Source organism: Colletes latitarsis, chromosome 4, assembly GCF_051014445.1.
Source record: "Colletes latitarsis isolate SP2378_abdomen chromosome 4, iyColLati1, whole genome shotgun sequence".
NCBI lineage: Eukaryota > Metazoa > Arthropoda > Insecta > Hymenoptera > Colletidae > Colletes > Colletes latitarsis.
Genome location: NC_135137.1, coordinates 41,893,891 through 41,913,600, shown reverse-complemented (window position 1 = coordinate 41,913,600; position 19,710 = coordinate 41,893,891). Strand labels below are relative to the sequence as shown.

At 45.7% G+C, this 19,710-nt stretch overlaps 1 protein-coding gene across 1 annotated transcript; it reads left to right on the top strand.

Moving 5' to 3' along the window:
* The first annotated feature begins 985 nt into the window (after window positions 1-985).
* On the top strand, window positions 986-18,710 carry Apoltp (Apolipoprotein lipid transfer particle). The gene is made up of 20 exons (XM_076764202.1): window positions 986-1,168; window positions 1,582-1,822; window positions 2,999-3,043; window positions 3,203-4,292; window positions 4,571-4,934; window positions 5,035-5,344; window positions 5,429-5,925; window positions 6,003-6,298; window positions 6,455-6,953; window positions 7,037-7,178; window positions 7,269-7,442; window positions 7,630-8,175; window positions 8,246-9,161; window positions 9,327-12,207; window positions 12,326-12,687; window positions 12,803-15,699; window positions 15,778-15,989; window positions 16,280-17,305; window positions 17,476-17,922; window positions 18,402-18,710. Exons 2-20 carry the CDS (start codon window positions 1,741-1,743, stop codon window positions 18,483-18,485), a joined length of 12,870 nt encoding a protein of 4,289 aa, XP_076620317.1. The 5' UTR covers window positions 986-1,168; window positions 1,582-1,740; the 3' UTR covers window positions 18,486-18,710.
* Window positions 18,711-19,710: the final 1,000 nt, after the last annotated feature.

Genomic DNA, 19,710 nt, shown 5'->3' with positions numbered 1-19,710 from the left:
GTACAGTGCCAAACATAAAAAATGTGAAAAAAGTTGTTGCAAGCTTTCCATTCTTTAGCATAGTATAATATACTATAATAATATATATATAATAATGGCGCTAAAATAACTGGAACAAATATTGCGATCTCGTACGATAATTCGACTACTATTAAAGGGGGTTTTATTGACCCGATAATTGTTTCGATCTGAAACTCGCGACCTTCGAACATTAATCGGATGTCTCTTTGATCTTTACTAAATTTTTGATTGCTTTAAAACGTACATACAATTACATAGTGACGTACTGATCTATACTCGAATAGAAAACGGCCTACCGAGTCGAATGTTGGCCATGCAGTAAATGCAGATCTTGTTTAACAGATTTAAGTCCCCGAGGAATACAACATCCTATCGTTTATTAAAGGAGGTCAAAAGTAAATAATTCTAGCGATCTTCTTTGCTAATATACACAAGGTGGGTCAAGTAAAATATTATAAATTGTTTTTTCGCAAAATCACTAAGGATATCTTAATTTTTTTCAGCAGCAGGGCTAATTTAATCGAAATGTAAACAAAATTTGAAATAGTCGAAGCGTTACATTTGGAGGCAAATGTCGAAAGCTCTGTCGAAAGCACAATTTTCAGAATGATCAATAAAATGTTCGTTAAATCCCTGATCCGCGAAATCGAGCTGTTTTACTGTATTGCAATTCGATAATCTGACATCGTCGAGCGGCTCGTTATCGCGGCGCAGACTTGAAATTGTTGAAAAACTACATTTCATATGTGTCGGCCTAATAATAAAGCCGATACGTATTCCTCGAACGTTACCGTAAGGATCATAGACGGCCGGGAATGGTCGTTTCTCGCGTTTATCTTATCGCCTGGCGATCCCTGACCCCTTACAAATACGAAAAACAAGGAGACCTTTGGCACCGAACTCTCCCCCTCTAGGAGGGGTACTCCAGTTGATTCGGTGTCGTTAGCCATTCGTTTGGCGAGCACGGTCAGGGCAGGAAGCACTTACTTAACGGATACGTCGCGTACGCTGCTGCTTCCCATCGAGCGTGCCGTTGCCCGTTTTGCACCCCAATTGCGCTCAGTTCGATCTTTCCGCTCAATCAGCGTCCTCCTCTGTGGTTCCGCGGCGGACCGTGCGAATAATTTGTGTGGACATTATCGAAACGGTACGATCGAATCGGTGGTATTGCGTCTTAACGCGTGTCTTGTGCCTCTTCGTGGTTTTTTCGTGTGATTTTTATCGTTTTCGTGAAACTCGATCCGCCGCCCACGTTTCCGCTGCGTCGACGAATGGTGTCGACGATAAAATTTCAACTTGGTACATCCGACCGAGCATTTATTTTATTGCAACGGGTTTGGACTTACACGGGAGTCCTTTTCAACGTGCTATTCTAAACTAACGTGGAATAATTTCTTTCGTAATATTGCTTGGTCCTAGCAAGAGACGCGAAACATTTTACATTTTTCCCTATCGTTAACTGTTTTTCAATATGGTTAAACTTTGTTTAAAAAATACCACGAACGCACAGTGCGAAAAGCAGCGAATATAAACGGGGATCTCTGTTCTTTCGAATTGCAGCGTCGAACGCGATCGTCTTCCGTACAATCGAACGTCCGCGTGGATCGAATCGATCGTTGGCAGAATGGAGTAGAAGCGTTTCCCCGTGAACGAGGGGATGAAGAACGCGTTGAGAAAGGAGTGACGACCTTGACCTCGCTGATTACCGGAAGAAGCAATATGATTTGGAATCAACGATCGTGGAACCATGTGACGATCTTTCTCATCGTGATCTGCATCGCGATCGACACTGTGCAACCAGGTAAACTTCTCTCCATGCCGGTTATTCAAACTCGTATCGTTTCACGAGAGGATCGGTAGTAGCAGTTGTCGATTTTAATATTATAGGTCTATACCAGTATTTTTCAATTTTTTAGAAATATACCCCACTTCGAAGTCTCAAAGAATTTTATACCGTAGAAGAAACGCTTACCTTAAAAATAATCAAAATTACGCCCCAACTTGGGAAACACTGGTTTATACCTGCGAACACCGTAGCACGTGGAACAAATATAGCGATTTCTTTGAACCTCCAAACCCTCCTCCTTTTGGGTACACGTCGTCGTGGGTTTTCCCAATTGTCCAGCTGCTTGTTTGTTACGGACAGAGAAGGACAGGGTTTCCTTTCTTTCCTTAAAAGTTTATGGACATATTGGGCCAATGTTGTGTCTACGGTTTCCTTAGGTATATACCAGAGATGGCAAACCCTTTATAATAAAACATTTTATGCAATAAAAAATAGTTTACGAAAATTCTACAACTTTTATTAAGATGTATCTTGTTGCGTCAAAGATGACAACTCTTTCATATATCGATGTCATAATGTTCTTTCGATCTATTAGGTCATCCTGTAAATCCGAGTATTTAACTATTCGATTTTCTGGTTTAAAAATAGTCCTATCAGATCAAATCCGTTCATCATAAAAAATACTGATTGATTTATATGAAATATGATCATTTTGTTGATGATTAATATTGTTTGTTTATCTATTCTTAGAATTATGTATCTGTACATATTTTCTTGGAATGCAATTTATTTAAACGAAAATACGTAAACTCTTATGAAACGACGATAATTTAGACTAAACAAACCTGCAGAGTTTCAAAAATATCGGAAGTTTCGGGTTGCTGAATTTCCTTGGTCAGCGTATCGGCGTTTACATTTTTAAAGCGAATTTTACGTATTTAGAATTCGGCCTCTCCGACTACATTATTTTATCAAAGTTCGACGATCGAACTTTCTTCGTCGCCCGGTTATCTGCGACGCGTGTTATTCGATACTGCATTCCAAGAAGCTGCATTGAGTGCACAGTTATCGGTCGCGTTATCGGCAAAGCGTAACTTCCATTCACAACGTGTTGTTCAGCGAGCTCGTTTCTAAGAACGGCCATTTTCGACGGACGAAATGTTTCTAATCTCATTGATAATTCTGTTTCAGAGATCGTCAAGGACCCGACGCAATGCAGCCGGACGAAATGCAAAGGTAAACCGTAGAACTCGCACGAAACAAGTATACCATAATAGAACCTTTGCTATTCGAGCTAAATTAATGTTCATACGATAGTATTTTACATTTTAAAAATTCGAATACTCTTCGCCAAGCGTAGTAGAAATGTAAATACATTTGTCACCGCATTCGCAGTGCCAGCGAGTCGGAAATTCAAGTACGCGGAGGACGTCTCGTACTGGTACAGATACTCCGTGGACGTCAGCACGAATTTAGGAGGCTCGTCGAGTCATCCACGAAACGAATCGACCCTTCGCCTCGACGCCGACCTGGTCGTTCGATTCATCAGCCCCTGCGAGGGTAGCTTGAAATTCCACAACGCGAGCATCAGCCACGACCCTCGAAAGTACGACCCCGAGTTCCCGGATCGTGCCGGCGGTGACTTCAAGTCGAACCTAGAACGATACGTCCTGAGATTCGCGTACGACGACGGACGGATATACGAGTTATGCCCCGACAGGCAGGAACCGATCTGGGCGTTGAACCTGAAAAGGGGAGTCCTGTCGATGCTTCAGAATACCATGCGCAGATTCGACGTGGACCATCGCGCGGACGAGCTGGACGTGAACGGCATCTGCGAGACGACTTATCGGCTCCACGAGGCGAGACGCACCAGCCTGGTGGTGAAGAAGTCGAAAAACCTCTCGGATTGCTCGTACGGGTCCAAGCACTTCTCTATCATCCAGTCGAACGTCTACAGGAGTCCCAGATCCGGTTCTCACGCGGCACGTCATCCTCTTCTTCAGTCGCGAAGCGATTGCGAGCTGACCATCGACCACAATGTCTACCAGGAGGTCGTGTGCAAGGATCTGCATCGACTGCAACCGCTTTCCAGCGGCAGCACGGGCATGAGAACCGAGTCCACCGCTGTCCTTCGTTTGCTCAGAGAGACGAAGGATGATTCGGACGATTACGAATCGAACGACAACGACGACGACAACGAGGACGAGAACGAGAGCAAGGAGAAGCAGAATCGGGGATGGGATCGAGCGAAGAGGACCACGTTGATCTACGATTACTCGAAAGTACCCAGAACGGTGCACGGCGAGCTGAGAACGTCCAGAGATCTTCTGAAGATGATGTGCAGACTAGGGGTGAGCATGGACGAGCTGCAGCAACAATTCCCCGAGACGTTCATCGAGTTCGTTCATTCGGCGCGACTGTTGGATTATCCGTCGTTGTCGCAATTGTTCGCCAGGGCCAACAGTATTTGCAAAACTGGAAAGTGAGTAAAATAGTCGTCACCTTGAAGGAGTTGTATTAGATTAAGGTTCATAATTTATTACTCGAACGCGCCGGTCCGCGGTAAGAACGACGTACAAAATTTATGGCACCGGGTTGGGGCAGGTTTGCCAGTTTTATTAGTTTATGGTTGAAAGAAGTCGGAACTTCGATCCAGGTTTATGGTGTCACCATAACTAAATAGAATTCTCGTTCCGTTGGCCATCTTCTTGTGGACGCACGATACAATAATATCCGATGACGCGTTTGATTCTCTTGTAGGAAACATATTATGGACGCTCTGCCGTTTATGGGCAGCAACGCTGCCGTGAGCGTGATGAAGGATTTAATAATGAAAAGGTACATCGATCAGGCTACGATCAACAATTGGGTGACCGCGTTCGCGTTGATCCCGCGACCGAATCAAGAGACGATCAGGGCTCTGTCGCCTCTTTTGGAATTTCAGCGTCAGATTCCAGAGGCTCAGTTTGTTTTGAGTTACTCCGCGACGATACACGCTTTTTGCTCTAATCATGAAACTCGGTGCAGCAACGTCGAACAAGTGACGCGATTCCTGTCGTACCTTGAGCAAAAAGTCGAGAAGGGCTGCACGCCACGAATGCATTCACTCTCCACGATCAAGGATGTACGTACATTTCGAGAGAATGCCTTTGGATGGAATTTAGATTAGTCGGGGATATTTTTGATAGATCCTTGCAATAAGCAATTTATCGATTCAATTTTAGACCATGGAAGCTTTGAAGGCGATCGGAAACATGGGTTTAGAAACGGAAAGCTTAATGGCGCGGTTAAAGGAATGCATAGACGATGATAGCGGATTCCTACCGATGGAAATTCGCGTTGCTGCTGTCGACGCCCATCGCAGGCTGCCGTCTTGCGAGACAACGCGAGATCTCTTCTTCATGAACTACTATAGAAACTTCACCTTGGACGCGGAAATACGCATAGCGTCCTATTTGCAAGTGATGCGTTGTCCCGATTACAACATCATTAAAACGATCAAACACACGCTGAAGAAGGAGGAGGTCAATCAAGGTTGATAACTAGTTTATCCAAGAATCAGATTTTAAATTAGAATACAGGTTCTGTTCTCTAAATTCATCCTTCTATACTCTACAGTTGGAACTTTCGTTTGGAGCCATTTGACAAACCTCTACAATTCCGCGTCACCGACGATGGTGAAAATTCAAAGTCTTCTGACGGACAGGGATCTCGACAACAAGTTTAACAGCGACAGAAGAAAGTTCTCGCGAAATTACGACGGATCGTTCTTCTCGGAGGAGTACAATTTCGGCGCGAACTATCAAGGAAATCTAATCTTCTCCCCGAAATCGTACATACCTCGTTCAGCAACATTCAATATCACTGTCGATCTCTTTGGCGAGTCTGTGAACATCTTCGAGTTGACCACGAGGTTCGAGGGCCTCGAATATTACGCGGAGAAGTTCTTCGGTCCGGATGGACCGTACAGCAACGAAAAAGTGTCGGGATTCTTTAACAGTTTCCTCAGGAAGTTCAGAGCAGCACCGGAAGAGAACTATTGGAAACGCGTGAAACGGCTGCCTAACGTTATCGAAAATAACTTCGATAATCCTACGATTAGTCTCGGTTACAAAGTAAGCGACGATACGAAAGACTTATTCTATTAACCCGTTGCTTATTATTTCCATTTTTATTTTACGCGTTTGTTCAGGTATTTGGGAATGACCTGAAGTATATGACACTGAACAACGATCAAGAAATCAGAGAAGCCTTGATAAATTTGAACCCATGGGAGAAATTCAAGCAAATCGCTTCTGGAAAGGAAATTCATTACGAGAACGCGATAATGTTCCTGGATTCTACTTACGTGGTGCCAATGTCGTCTGGTTTAACAGTGCGTTTGGATACTGCTGGCTCCGCGGCGTGCAACTTTAAGATGTCAGGGTTACTCGACACCAAACGGACCTCCAAAGGAGAGGTCGAACTCGTCAGCAATCTCGCGCCCAGGTATTTGGATAATTTATCTAGTAGTCAAAGATCTCTTTTATATTAATCCATATACATCCATATTTTTTCTCTTATATTTTGTCCAAGATTCTGTCTTCCAATATGTTATGTCGTTGAACGTAAAGGATATATTTACTCTTAAATGTCTTTGAGCAGCGTGAGCGTAGACGTTGTGGGCAGCATGACCGTAGATGCGTTCTACAAGAGCGCTGGAATCAAATTAAGATCAAACGTGTACACCTCCGGGGCGGTTCAAGTTCATTTGAGCGTGAAGGGATTGCGTTCGATACGTCTGAGCTTGGGCCTACCGAACAAGAAGATGGAGGTGTTCTCGATTGGCACAGACGTTCTTCTGATGAAAGGCAACGGAGCGGAACTCGAGGAGAAGCCGCTGAGCATTCTAATCACCGGACAGAACAATAAAAAGGCGATTATTCCTAGTAACGTTATTAGTAATACGAGCTGCAGTTGGACGGCTCTGGACAGGCTTGTGGGATTAAAGATGTGCGTCAATTATCAACTACCGAACGTGACGAAGAATCCTGACGCGCCGTACTTCCTTCTGAGCGGACCTACGCTCTTCAAGATCTCGTTGATCAAGGCCGATCCTACAGCTAAAAACTATTTGTTGGAGTATAAATGGGAAAAAACGGAGGTATCGTCTAATTTTTGCTAGGATAAAAATGTCTCGTTTCGTCGAGAACTGGCAATACAATGCTTCCAATTATTTCGTTGCAGAAGCAAAACATTTTTAAAGTCATGTTCGATACGCCTGGATCGCAAGTGAACAGAGAATTGAGTGCCACCGTGTCTTTTGACGAGAAAACGCACAACGTAACTGTTCTGTTGCGATCCGCTGGAAATTCTATAGTGGCTGAAGGTAATCCATACGTCGATTAGGCAACTTTAACGAAGATACTGGTACACGCGTTTGACCAATCTCATGGTACGCGCGTAATTTTTCTTTCAGGTACCTACAAGAGTACGGAGAACGAGACCTTCATAGACATAGGGTTCGACATAAATGGCACCAAGCACTTGGACGCCAGCTTGGGTTACTCCACCAAGAAATTCAGTAATGGTCTAATTTTCAGTCCACAGATGCATCTGATCGTCAACAACGAGCGGATCGCCGCTCTGTTAGGTACTTTGCCGATTGCAGAAACAAGCACGGTTGAACTTTATTGTAATGGATGCAGCAAGATCAGTAGTAGAATTAGTAATGGTTGGAAAATTGTTTCTGTCTCTTGGTGCTCGTTACACTCGAGTTCGATTGTACATGTTAGCTTCCATAGGCGTCGAGTAACTTGCTTACTAAATCTTTTTAAAAGGCACAATAAGACACGCTTGGAAGAACGAAGTATCCCAGTGCGATGTAGATTTGACCTTCCGTACCAAGAAAGTCTGGAGCAATTTGGTGGGCTACATCGTCCGAAGAAACGTGAGCTTGGCCGCTGACTTCCTGCTGGAGTATCAGTTACAAAAGATGCCCAAGAAGGAAGTGCTCCAACTGGAAGTATCGTTGTCCAATCGTTCGTCGAAGACTTTGACGCATAAGGCGGCGGATTTGAAGTTACGTTCCACCGCGTATCCGCAATTGAACGCGGTGATAACCGCGTGGTATCAGCAGGCATTGGGTCACTTGGAATTGCACGCGGAGATCAACTCGAAACCGCACCTGATGGACGACCGCCACAAGCTCACCGCCCAGTTGATCCTATCGTACTCGAAGATGTATTTCCAGAATCGGGACACGAAAGTGAGTGCGTCGATCGCTATAACGAAGCCCATTCAGAACTTGGATATTAAAATCAGCATCGATCACTATGCCATGGGGCCGGAATCGAAGACTCGTTTGATGATTGGATACGCTCCAGGTACTATTATTAATTAGAGAACCCTTTACTCATTGAACTTTGTATTAACGTTTAGTCTCTGCTTGTCCAGAAAAAATAATCAGCCTGGCGGTGATCCTGGCAATGCCGCGTGGGCTGATGTTCGCCATGGAAGGTCATGCGAACTTAACGATACCGCATTTCAACTCCATGCTGTTGGACGTGCGAATAACGGAGCGATCGAGGCGTACCTACGAGCTAGATTTCAGAGGGACTTGGTTTAGCGGGCACAATATGACGGCTCGCGGTACCTATTCGGACCGATCGGTGGCCACCATCGTCAGTCACAGTTTGAAGCTAAACGTCAAGTCGCCGAGCTTCGACACCGATGTTCTGGTGAACTGCAAGCTGTATAAGAATTACAGCAACGTCCGGCTCAGTCTGTACGTGGAACAGTTGGACAGAAATAAGTACGCGTTCATTCTGAACCATACGGTCGTGTCACCGACAGATTTCATCTCGTACGTCGAAGGACGGTACAGAAACAACGTGTACTCGGTGATGACGAGCGTCGACGCGGAACGGGAAATTCGCATGGAGGTGCACCTGGACAAATGGAGGGACGTTCACCTGGCGCTGACGGGCGTCAACAAAGAGGACAAGAAAGGATTCGGGGCGGAAGTGAAGTGGGACGCGAATAGGGATCCCGCGCTGAAGGTAGCGTTGTTCGTTTCGTTGGACAAGGTGGTGGTCCCGGCGATCGACGAGAATCACCAGTCCAAGAAGAACCTCACTGCCGTCGTCAGCTTTATTTACCCCGGTCGTTTTATCACCGGTTCGTGTCGCGTGGCCTCGCGGGGCCTATACAATTATATTCTGGACGCAGCAATCGACTGGAACCCAGACAAGACGATCAAATTCTTCGTCGCTACGGAATACGACGTGCAGCCGTGGACCAAGTCGATGAAGGTGGAGAGCAAGTTTCTCACGCCCTTCGAACAATGGAGAAAGACCGCTCTCGTCGCAAAGTAATTCTTCCGTTTCGTCGCATTAATTGAATCGTTTGTTATAAAACAAATAGTAAAATTAAAATGCACTATACATCGCATCTATCAGTTTTATAACGAACGGTTCAACGTTCCTCCTCTAACATGTAGAACGCCTTGATCTATTCGTTTCTAATCGCGTTGCAGATATCTGCAGGATCGGAACAGGATCAGGCTGAGTTGCGGCACCCATTGGAAAGATTCGCAGCATCTGCTGGCGGAATTTGACGGCAGCATGGTGGACCACGAGAAGGTCAGAGAATGGAGAGCCGACTGCGGGGTGACTAGCACCGTGCACTCCATCGCTTGGACCACCGTCAACGTCACCCATAAGATCGTCGACTCGCAAACAGCGGACACTCGTTTGCTGATCAAATACAATCCGGACAAGGTGATCGAGGCGTGGAGCATCTGGTATCTGGACAGGGAGTCCGACAACGTTTTTAATCTAACCGGTAACCTGCATCTCGAGTCTCCGGTCACCAGTTACAGGAAGTCCGACATGAGATGTCAGCTGCAAATCCTGCCCGACTGGAAGTTTCAGGGCGCAGCCAACTTGGACCTCGACAAGAGAACGTACACGGCGAAGCTGCTCGGTGATCTGCGCCGTTTCAAGGAATCCACCGTGCAGTTTAACGTTACCACACCGTTGGAGAAGTTCACGTTCGTCCGTGGACGGTTCGGTTTGTCGGAAAGTAACAGACACGTGGTCGCGGAAGTGGTGATACCGAGCGGTCCGATCGGCTTCGAGGTGATCTGCCAGTTTCTCACCGCGGAATACGACTTCAACGTGAAACTGATGCTCGCCACGCCGCTGGAGGTGCTTCAGAGATCCCTTCTCGTAGCCAAGTTGAACAAACAGCAGGCCGACTTCAGAATCGCGTACAACAGCATGCTAGCTGGCTTCCAGGGCGTCTGGCACTACCTCAGCATCACCAACTTCCACTACAGTTACCTGGTGTTCTCGCCCGTGCAAGGTCTCGAGGAAGTCGGGGTGGTCGCGAAGCTGATCGTGACGGACATTGAAAATCAGAATCGAAACGTGGACACCGAGTTCACTGTTCGACTCGCGGAGGTGAAGGTAGGCGCGAAGGCCAAGGCTGGTCCAAAACCACCACCTGTTAACATTCCTATAAAAACGCCCGACGAAGTCGCGAGCAACTCGACGAAAGATGAAGAGGATTACGACCTCCTCGACGAAGAGCCGAGCAGCTTTTACTGGCACGGGGAAATGGACATTTATCCTATGATCGTAGAACCCATTACAGGGGAGTTGGACATCGACCACGACGGACCGCATTACAAGGTATTCGCCATCGCGAAATACTTTCAAGGGAAGATCGTGCTGAACGACGCGTTCTTCATCGAGGATCTGTTCAACATGAAGAACGAGCTGAACCTGATCGCCCCGTTCAAGCTGTTCAACGAGCTCGTTTGCGTGAACGCGTTCGTCGCGGACATGGAGAACGGCGATTACACGCTGCAGTTCGCCGTGAACGTCAGGCGACAGAAGTCGTGGACAGAAACAGGCTTGGACGTGAAGTACGTGTACCGCGAGAGCGAGACCGAAGCACAGACACACATCGTCGCGATGAACGTCAAGACGCCTCTGGAGTTCATCAAGTTCCTCGACACGAACATCACGCTGAACGTCGCCGAGAACTTCTACTCGGCCGCGGTGGGCATTCGCGCCCCGAGCAGCGCGATCGACGTTCTGGGAGTTCTGGAGACGGAAGACGGGCTCATAGACGCGTCCTTCAAGGTAGACGTCGACACGCCTCTGCTGCAGATACAGAGACTGATACTCGTCGTCAAGCGTGACTTCACGGGGAAGGAGAAATACGTCAAGATCAGCGGAGAGGTCGGCAAACCCGTCTCGAAGTTGTTGTCTATACAATCGGACTGGTACACGGGGGACGATAGCCTAAAGGCCGTCGTGGCCCTGCACACCTGGATAGAGTCGCTGAAAAGCGTCGTGGCCGAAGTGTCGTACGCGAACGCGATCGTGACCAACGACACCGCGAACCTAACGATCGTCGTGAAGCACCTTGCTGATCGGATGTACAAACTGTCGGGGAATTACAGCGGCGGGACCGTGGTGGCCAAGCTCTACACGCCGGCTCTGACGAACGCTCACTTCGAGTTTCACGGCGACGTGAAGAAAATAAACGACACTCTGTACAACTTGAACGGCGAGCTGTTGAACGCCGCTAGTAAAGCGACAAGCAAGGTGTTCGCCACGATCGTCACAACGAACAACTCTTTGAGCAACCTGGAGCTGGCGACCAAGTCGACAACGGGGACAGACGCGGACGATTTCGTTTTAACGCTGAAGAAGGAGAAGTACGGCATGAACGTGGACCTGGTGGGCCGTTCTATGAACGGAACCGTAGACGCGAACATCATAAATTCCTTGAACTGGGACTTCCAGATTCGCACGGAGGTCCTCGAGAAGTCGGGCGAGAGGAAGCAATTCCAGGTGACCGCGTTCATGAACGTCCAAGTGAACGGTAATACGAGCCTGTACGTACGCGCGGAAACGCCTCTGAAGGATGTTAGGAATCTCACCCTAAACGGAAACATGCTGCTGACCAACAACAGCGGCGACGTTAGAGTGCACAGCTTGCTGAACGGAGACGTTCGTTACACGACCTTGCAGTGGAAGTTGGTCTACATGGTGGACATGCTTGGAAGGGTCCTCCTGGGATACGAAACGAAAGACCTGGGTAGCAAGAACGTCGATACTCGGTTGTACTTCAAGAACCCTGGACGCCTCTTCAGGAACGTCGACGTTGGCTTCGACGTGGACGTCGATCGAGAAAAATGGAAATTCGCGGCGAACGCCACCATCGGATTCCGGAGCCATGAGAAAATCGACGCTATTTTTATCGTCAGATTGCCGCCTCCCGACAACGACGATCATCGGTTTCTGATTATGTATCATGCAAACGGCGGGGTCAAGGACACTCGATACGTGATCGGTTACGATACCGTGCGCGCCAAAACGAACTACGCGTCGGAAGGATCGGTCAGTATTCAGTTCTTTCAGTTCTTCGGTATACTTTATCTTATAAAGGTTTCTTACACGTTTATCAGACACTTTAATCCAAACTATAGATTGTTAATTGTCGCATACATTCGTACAGATACACATGGGCACGCGAGACATCAACGGCCATCTTCGAGCGTCGTGGGGGATGCTACCCACTCAGTCCATCAACAATCTCCTCAACATGACCTTCGACAATAAGGAAATTGGACTCAAGTACTCGCTTTACACCCCGAAATTCCAACAGCAGGATACGTTGGTCCTCTTTTTCAATTACGACGCCACCCACGACGCAGTCATACGTTTGATAAACGCGGACGTGTATTATCCAGCCAGCACGCAAGTGGGCTCCGCGAACGTGTCGTATGAAAGTTTGATGAACGTTAACGGAACCATCAACGTTCTGGCTCTGGCGAACGTTTCGCGCGTTGGATGTCAGTTCATCGTACTTACCACTCTGTAAGTGGATGTCTTGAGCCAAGTCGAAGGCTTGTTTCTTTTGTTTAGTAGAATAATGAATAAAAATTTACCCAACTATGATATAGTCCTACTGTAACAATATTTCCTATTGCAGACAACGAAACAGAAGATTCGCCACAGTCTTCTGGCCCCAAAACACGGCAGTAGTTGATTCGGACTATACCTACCGCAGCCAGAAGCTGGACTTTGATTTGCATGGCATTTTTCACGCTGAGATTCCACTGAACACGCGTCACATCGGTCATTTGACGTACGGTTACCAGGAACGTTCCCTAGTGACTACCGGTTACTCGGAAATGACGTACAACGGGGAGAAGATTCTCCGCGGTCGGTACAACTCGGAAAGCGAGTCCAGAGCCGGTTTCGAAAAGGATCGCATACAAATAAAGATCGAAAACCCTTACAAACCGATCGGCATCCTCTATATAAATCAATACGAATACAGCGCGGGAAACGAAGGTACAAATTATCCGACCGTGGAGTTCAAGCACGTGAATCTCTATCGAATCGATAACAAAACCGCGTTGAACATCGCCGGCGAATCGAGGATCAGAACGACCCACACGGGTCAGGACATTCATCTGAAAGCTATGAACTTCAACAAAACCGTGCAGCTGCAGGCCGATTATCAGGTTTTGCCAGGCGAGTTCGATCACAACGCCACGTTGAGCTTGACAGAGGATGCGTGGATCTCCTATCGCGTGAACATCCTGAACAAAACGACAGAGGATGTGGACAATCAGTTCTTGGTGCTGAGCGTGTCCTATCCACGAAGGAACTTTACTCTAGACGGATCCTATTGGATCAGCCACAAGGAGCTGAGCTCCGAAGTGAAGCTCGACTGGGATCGTGAAACGGACAAACCCAGAACCATCGGGGCGTTGTTCAACTGGGCAAACCTCACATCCGCCAACACGACCACGCAACAACGAGCCACTTTCAGTCTGAGGCATCCGAGTTTCGAGAAGGTAGTCTTCGTCCAAGGAGAGTTATTTAAAAGGGACAAGAAGGATTTGATGAACGTCGTTTTTACCGCCGACTATTCCACCGATCCGGACAAGCTTCTTGTGCTATCCGCGTTCGTCAGGGACGAGAGCGACTTGCCCGCGACCAGAAGATACGTCTACGAGGTGACCGGGAAGCATTCAAACACGAGATTAAACCTCGATGTCCGGGGGTTCGTTCACACCTACAAGACCATTATGTACGAGACTATGAATAACGGCAGTTACAAGCGAAGCTTCTTGATTTCCGAATCCGGAAAGATAAACGGCCGCCTGGATCTCGTTCACAGAGAGGTCCTCTTCGAACGGGACTACAACGAGGCGGTTAAATACATTTACGTTCGATATTATCCGTCCGAAAAGCAGTACTTGGTGAACGGTACCGTAATAAACACGCCGGATCTGAACGCCACCGGAAACTTCTTCCTCGATCCGGACGAGAAACTAACGAGGATGATGGTCAATTACACACCGGACGCCGTTGAGAGTTTGCGGATGTACGGAACCATTCCTGACGCCCGGAACGCGGTGTTCGACATTTGGAGAACCTACGAAGAGGACTTCTCCGTCTCCGACGTGTCCTTTTATTTGAAACTGAATCACTCCAGGCTAGTCACTTCCACCCTTCGTTGGAGACCCGATCTCAAGAACGACATCATCAATGGTATCAAACAAGGTGTCTTAGATTTATATAACGGTGTGAACAACGACGTAGACTATTGGAAGCAATACATAAAGAGCGAAACGGTGAACGTGATCTCAGAGGTTTGGGACGATGCTCAGGACGACCTTCGAGACTTCATCGACGACTGGAACAACCTGAAGGAGCTGCAAACAGACTTGGACGAGTTGAAGATTTACCTGAACAATTCCTACAACGCGAACGAGTTTTACATAAAGGACGTTGTCTCCTTCGGGATGTACGTGATCGATGAGCTCGCTCTGCGAACTCACATAGAATCTCTGCCGAACATTTTGAACGAGATATGGGAGATAATGGGCGAGTCGGGACAGGCAATCAGGAACTCGTTGCTCTGGGTCATCGAGGCGATCAAGAACGCGTTCAATAAATTTTCGGAGATCGTGTCGGCCATTCTGAGGGGCGAGTCGTTCGCGCAGGTAGCGAGCACGATCGAGAAACTGGTCGAGAAGTACGACAAGTTCATGAAGGATCTCCACGTTTCGTTCATCAAGTACATAGAGAGTCTTTGGGGGAAACTCTCGCAGGCGATATCCAAGCAATGGAATCGATTCTTGTTGCTCGTCGAGCCGTTGTTCATTCGTCTTATACACTATCTGGAGACCGTGGTCTGGAAGGCCAGCAAAGAGATCCTCGATTTTCTCTACAATCGAGGGAACGATCTAATCGCTTCGCCTTATTTCGATCGACTCTCCAACTTCACCCACGACGTCGACAAGTTGTATCGAGACATTACAGCCAACGACATCGTGACCAACATTCAGAAGTACTCCGGATTGGTGATTAAATTCTTGAAGGAGAGGTATTTCGTTTTCGTACCGTTCGGTAAAGAACTGAAGGACGTCGTCGACGAGATCGTCTCCGAGCTGAAGGAATTACAGAAATTACCGTCCATACACTACGCCATTGAGAAGATGCAACAGCTGTACGACAGAGTGTACTACTTCTACGATTACCTTGAAGTACGAGCGAAAATCGAAAGCGTCGTCCGACTGGTTCACTCGAAATTGGTGGACATAAGTCAGACGGCTCTTCAAGCGGAAAGCAGATACAGAGAGGCCAAAACGAAGTTTATCTTCGATCCCAACGAAGGATTGATGTGCTTGGAACAGAAGCTTCCGATGTCCTGGCACGCTTTCAATCAAACGCCCGAATTTCACGAAATCCCCGAATTCAGGGCTATCACCGACATTAGGTCGTACTTCGTCACCTCGAACTTAACTTTCTGGAGTTTGTATCGGTACAAGCCGTACATGGAACCTTTAAACTGGCTGCCACCTTTCAAAGGTAACGAAAAATAAAAGAAACGGTAATTTAACGCCGAAAAATAATGTATATTTTTGTAATTACATATGATCGTTTCAGCGCAAGCGATGATCGTCGGATCACAGCATTTCACAACTTTCGACGGACGACATCTGAATTTCGTCGGACCATGCACGTACCTGTTGGCTCACGATTTCGTGCGAAATACGTTCACTATGCTCATCAAGTACGACGTACAATCCGATCGAGTTACGCACAAGATCATCATCTTGATCGGGAAGGACGCCATCGAGCTCGACATGTTCAACGACGTTAGTGCCAATTCAGAACTCCTTAACTCGATTACTTAACTCCAATTGAGTTGTTGCTAGGCAGCATCCACTTACATCTGAGCTTCCATTAAATTCGTTCTGTTCCTTTTCCTGCTTTATAGGTTCGTCGAACGCAAACATCGGTATACAGACGATTTCCATTAAAGACTTCCGGTTTAGAATCATTGATAAAGATAGAAGATAGAAATAAAATAAATAAATCTCTTGAAGCAACTATCGCCTGTAACACATATTTCTTCGATAAGAAAAGAATATATTCCCATTTTCAGAGCATCAAAATCGTTTCCGAACGCTCACCGAGCACAACGAGCAATCTGAAACTGCCCATCGAGCTAGAAAATGGAACCACGTACGTCTACCAAGCGGAGAACGTTATCATTGTGGAGCGTAAGCCGGACCAGCTGCTCCTGGAATGCAATTTGAAATTCGATCTGTGCACCCTGGAATTATCTGGTTGGTACCAGGGCAAAACCGCTGGTATTTTGGGCACGATGAACAACGAGCCGATGGACGACACCATGGCGTCGAACGGACTCGTCCTGAAGGATGTCGGAAAGTTCGCCGGTAGCTGGTCGATAGAAGCTAGCGACGAGTGCTCCAGTGAGGAAAATTTGGCGTCGACGATGAAACGAAACGACGACGAGGCCGTTGTACAGTTCTGCAACGACCTGTTTGTGAACAGAAGCTCCGAGTTTCAGTCTTGTTTCGACGTGGTCGATCCACACAAATATTCGATGATGTGTTCCCGTAGCGCGCGTAAATTGGAGGCTTGCACGGTGACATTGTCCTACATGCAAGCCTGCATGTTCCGCGACACGTATCTGAGAATACCAGACGCGTGCACCAGCTGCACTATGGTGAACGGAAGCCAAGTGGCGGAAGGTCAGTTTAGACGATTGGAAGGCAACAACGTACCAATGTCTACCGACGTGGTCTTCATCGTTGAGGGGAAAGATTGTAATCGCGACATTAAGCAGAATCGTAGCATAGAACAGCTAATCACTCAGATGAACAAAGAGTTCAAAGATCGGGGCTTGGTCGACAATCGATGGTCTTTGGTAGTCTTCGGCGCGGACGGGGTGTTCGAACATCCGAGAAGCATCGTTTTCGACGGGCAGATCTTTACCAAAAACGCGGCACGATTCGTCGACTTTTTCGATCACGTGCCCGTCGGCGACGGCAGCAGGGACATCTTCGCCGCGATCGTGTTCGCCACGAAACTCTTCTTCAGGGCCGGCGTCTCCAAGACTTTCGTCTTGATGCCTTGTTCGCACTGCGAACCGGAAAATCAAACGGTAAGGCTCGACGCTCTTGCACGGATCGCGATTAGAAAAATTTAGAGTCGTTTTGAGAAGACTTTATAGCTATCTTTATATTAATTTACACAAAAATAACGATAGTGTGCTTATTCAGGATGACCTGATACTTTAGTTATAATTTAGACGAAAGGGTATATTGTTTTCAGCTGGACTATACGGTGTTGCACGAAGCTTTACTGGAACACGATATTACTCTTCACATACTGATGGATGGCGACTTCGAATTCGAGAAGGAAAGGATCAACAAAATGTTTTATGGATTGGACGCGACCACATCTTACACGAAGAAAGACACCAGGACGTTGATCGGTGATGTCGATCTAAGGAGGCAAGTGAAGAAGCTTTGGAAGAGCCCGTTAGGCTATTGTACAACTTTGTCCTTGGAAATCAATGGAACCATATTCAGCGGCGACAAATTGCGTTTCGATAAATCGATCTCGATCAAGAAGTTCATCAGCGTTTTCTCCAAGAGGGTAGCTTTAACTGCGCAGCCGAATTCCTGTCAGAATTGCGAATGCATCGCCGACAATAACGGAGTCACGCGGATGGAATGCATTCCGTGCGTCTATCCGATGCCAGTCACGGTAGATTATGTGAGTTTCTACGTATACTTAAATTATACTTGTTGATTTACAATTAATTCGATCACTAATCGTAATTGGCAATTATGATCGCTTCTGACGACTAAACTTTTAATACTTGATTAATGTCTAACTCTGGTTCTAGCTAACATTGATTTGGACGAATATCTTTAATTGGAAACCAAATTTCAGCCTCTAATGAGAGTTAGGTAGATAACATTTAAAAAAACTTAACAACGTTAAATTCAACCTTCAAATGACCATTCCATGCGAATATTTTTTCAGTATTCTTTATCAACTGTATTTCATAAAAATAATAATACCAATGAACACAAGGCTATCGTTATAACGAGGAGAAAATAATTGCTAACCTCCTGTTTCTTATCTATTAAAGGTGTCTAGATAGCAGGACATTAAAAAGATTATTTGATTATTATTTGAGCGAAATTCATAAAATTGTTTGACTTGTTTTCGTTTTTTTTGTATTGCAGGATGCGTTTAACTTAAATGATTCACTGGCAGCCCTACAGCCATTGAATGTCGATTATGGACAAATCAATATCGACGACAGCTAAAGTACCAAAGGAGGTACAGATAGATTATTGATCGCCGTCACACATGATTTTATTTATTTAATATACTATGTCGTAAAATGTTTGCTAACGAACGAAGCACTCACCTCTTGGTAACAAGTATTTAAGACGCATCATTACGCAATGTCGTATTGTAACGCAAGATATCGTATACGCCATAATTAACATTTAAGTAATATAAGTAACTTTACTGTTTGTAAAATGGTATTTGATTCGGTTTTTATTCCAAAATAATTCCAGAGAAATGTTATGTATACGCATAGATAAAAAGGAGCCAGTCTTATTTATTAATTAATGACTCGACGTATCATCTTTGTTGCCTCATACAAATTTTCGATCAAAAGATTCGAGACGAAGGGTTAAAACAAAATACAAAAAATCTCACTATTTTAGCTTCTATCCAAGTAATGTAACAATATTCGAGCAAATAATCATAATCCGTCATTTATTAAGCACAACTTATAGTATAAACCGCATATTTCAATTTGTTATACACCTTTTGATTGGTCCTTTCTGAAATACTAATTATCGTCAAGTATACATTAATACGTTTACAATCCGATTGGATTATCGTATGTAAACGTAGTGCCATTCGTTCGATCATTACTTGCATCGCTAACAGTGAATAAAATATCATATACTGTAACCATTTAATAAGATGGATACAAAATAACTAAGAATATTTAACATACATATATTTTAAAGATAGTTAAAAGTTTCTTTTTCTGTTACATATTATGGCAATACGTAAGCATGGCAAATACTTGCATCAAAACTTTTGGACGCGAGATTCTTATTTCTGAACAAATAATCTGTTCTCGTTTGAAGATTCTAAAATACCAATAATTGATACAAACTGAACCGGATATCGTTGCATTGTAAATATTATACTTATACGCAACACAAATAAAGAAAATTGCAAAGTGTCAATTTGACTGACAGGAGTTTAAAAGGCGTTCATCTTAGGAAAAAAAAAAAACAAAGTTGTCGTTCGTGTACAGGTCGGAGACTTACGTGTGTACAGAATAACTTGTAATTGTTGCATAAAAGGACAACCATGTAGTCGCAATCGATTTATAAAACCTTTTGCTTATATATTATCTGTGTATAATAATTCAAAACATACTATACAAATATAATACGAATCGTAAATGGCAACCGATTCGCGTACACTCTTCGTATTTCAGCTTGTTTCTAACCTTTTCTT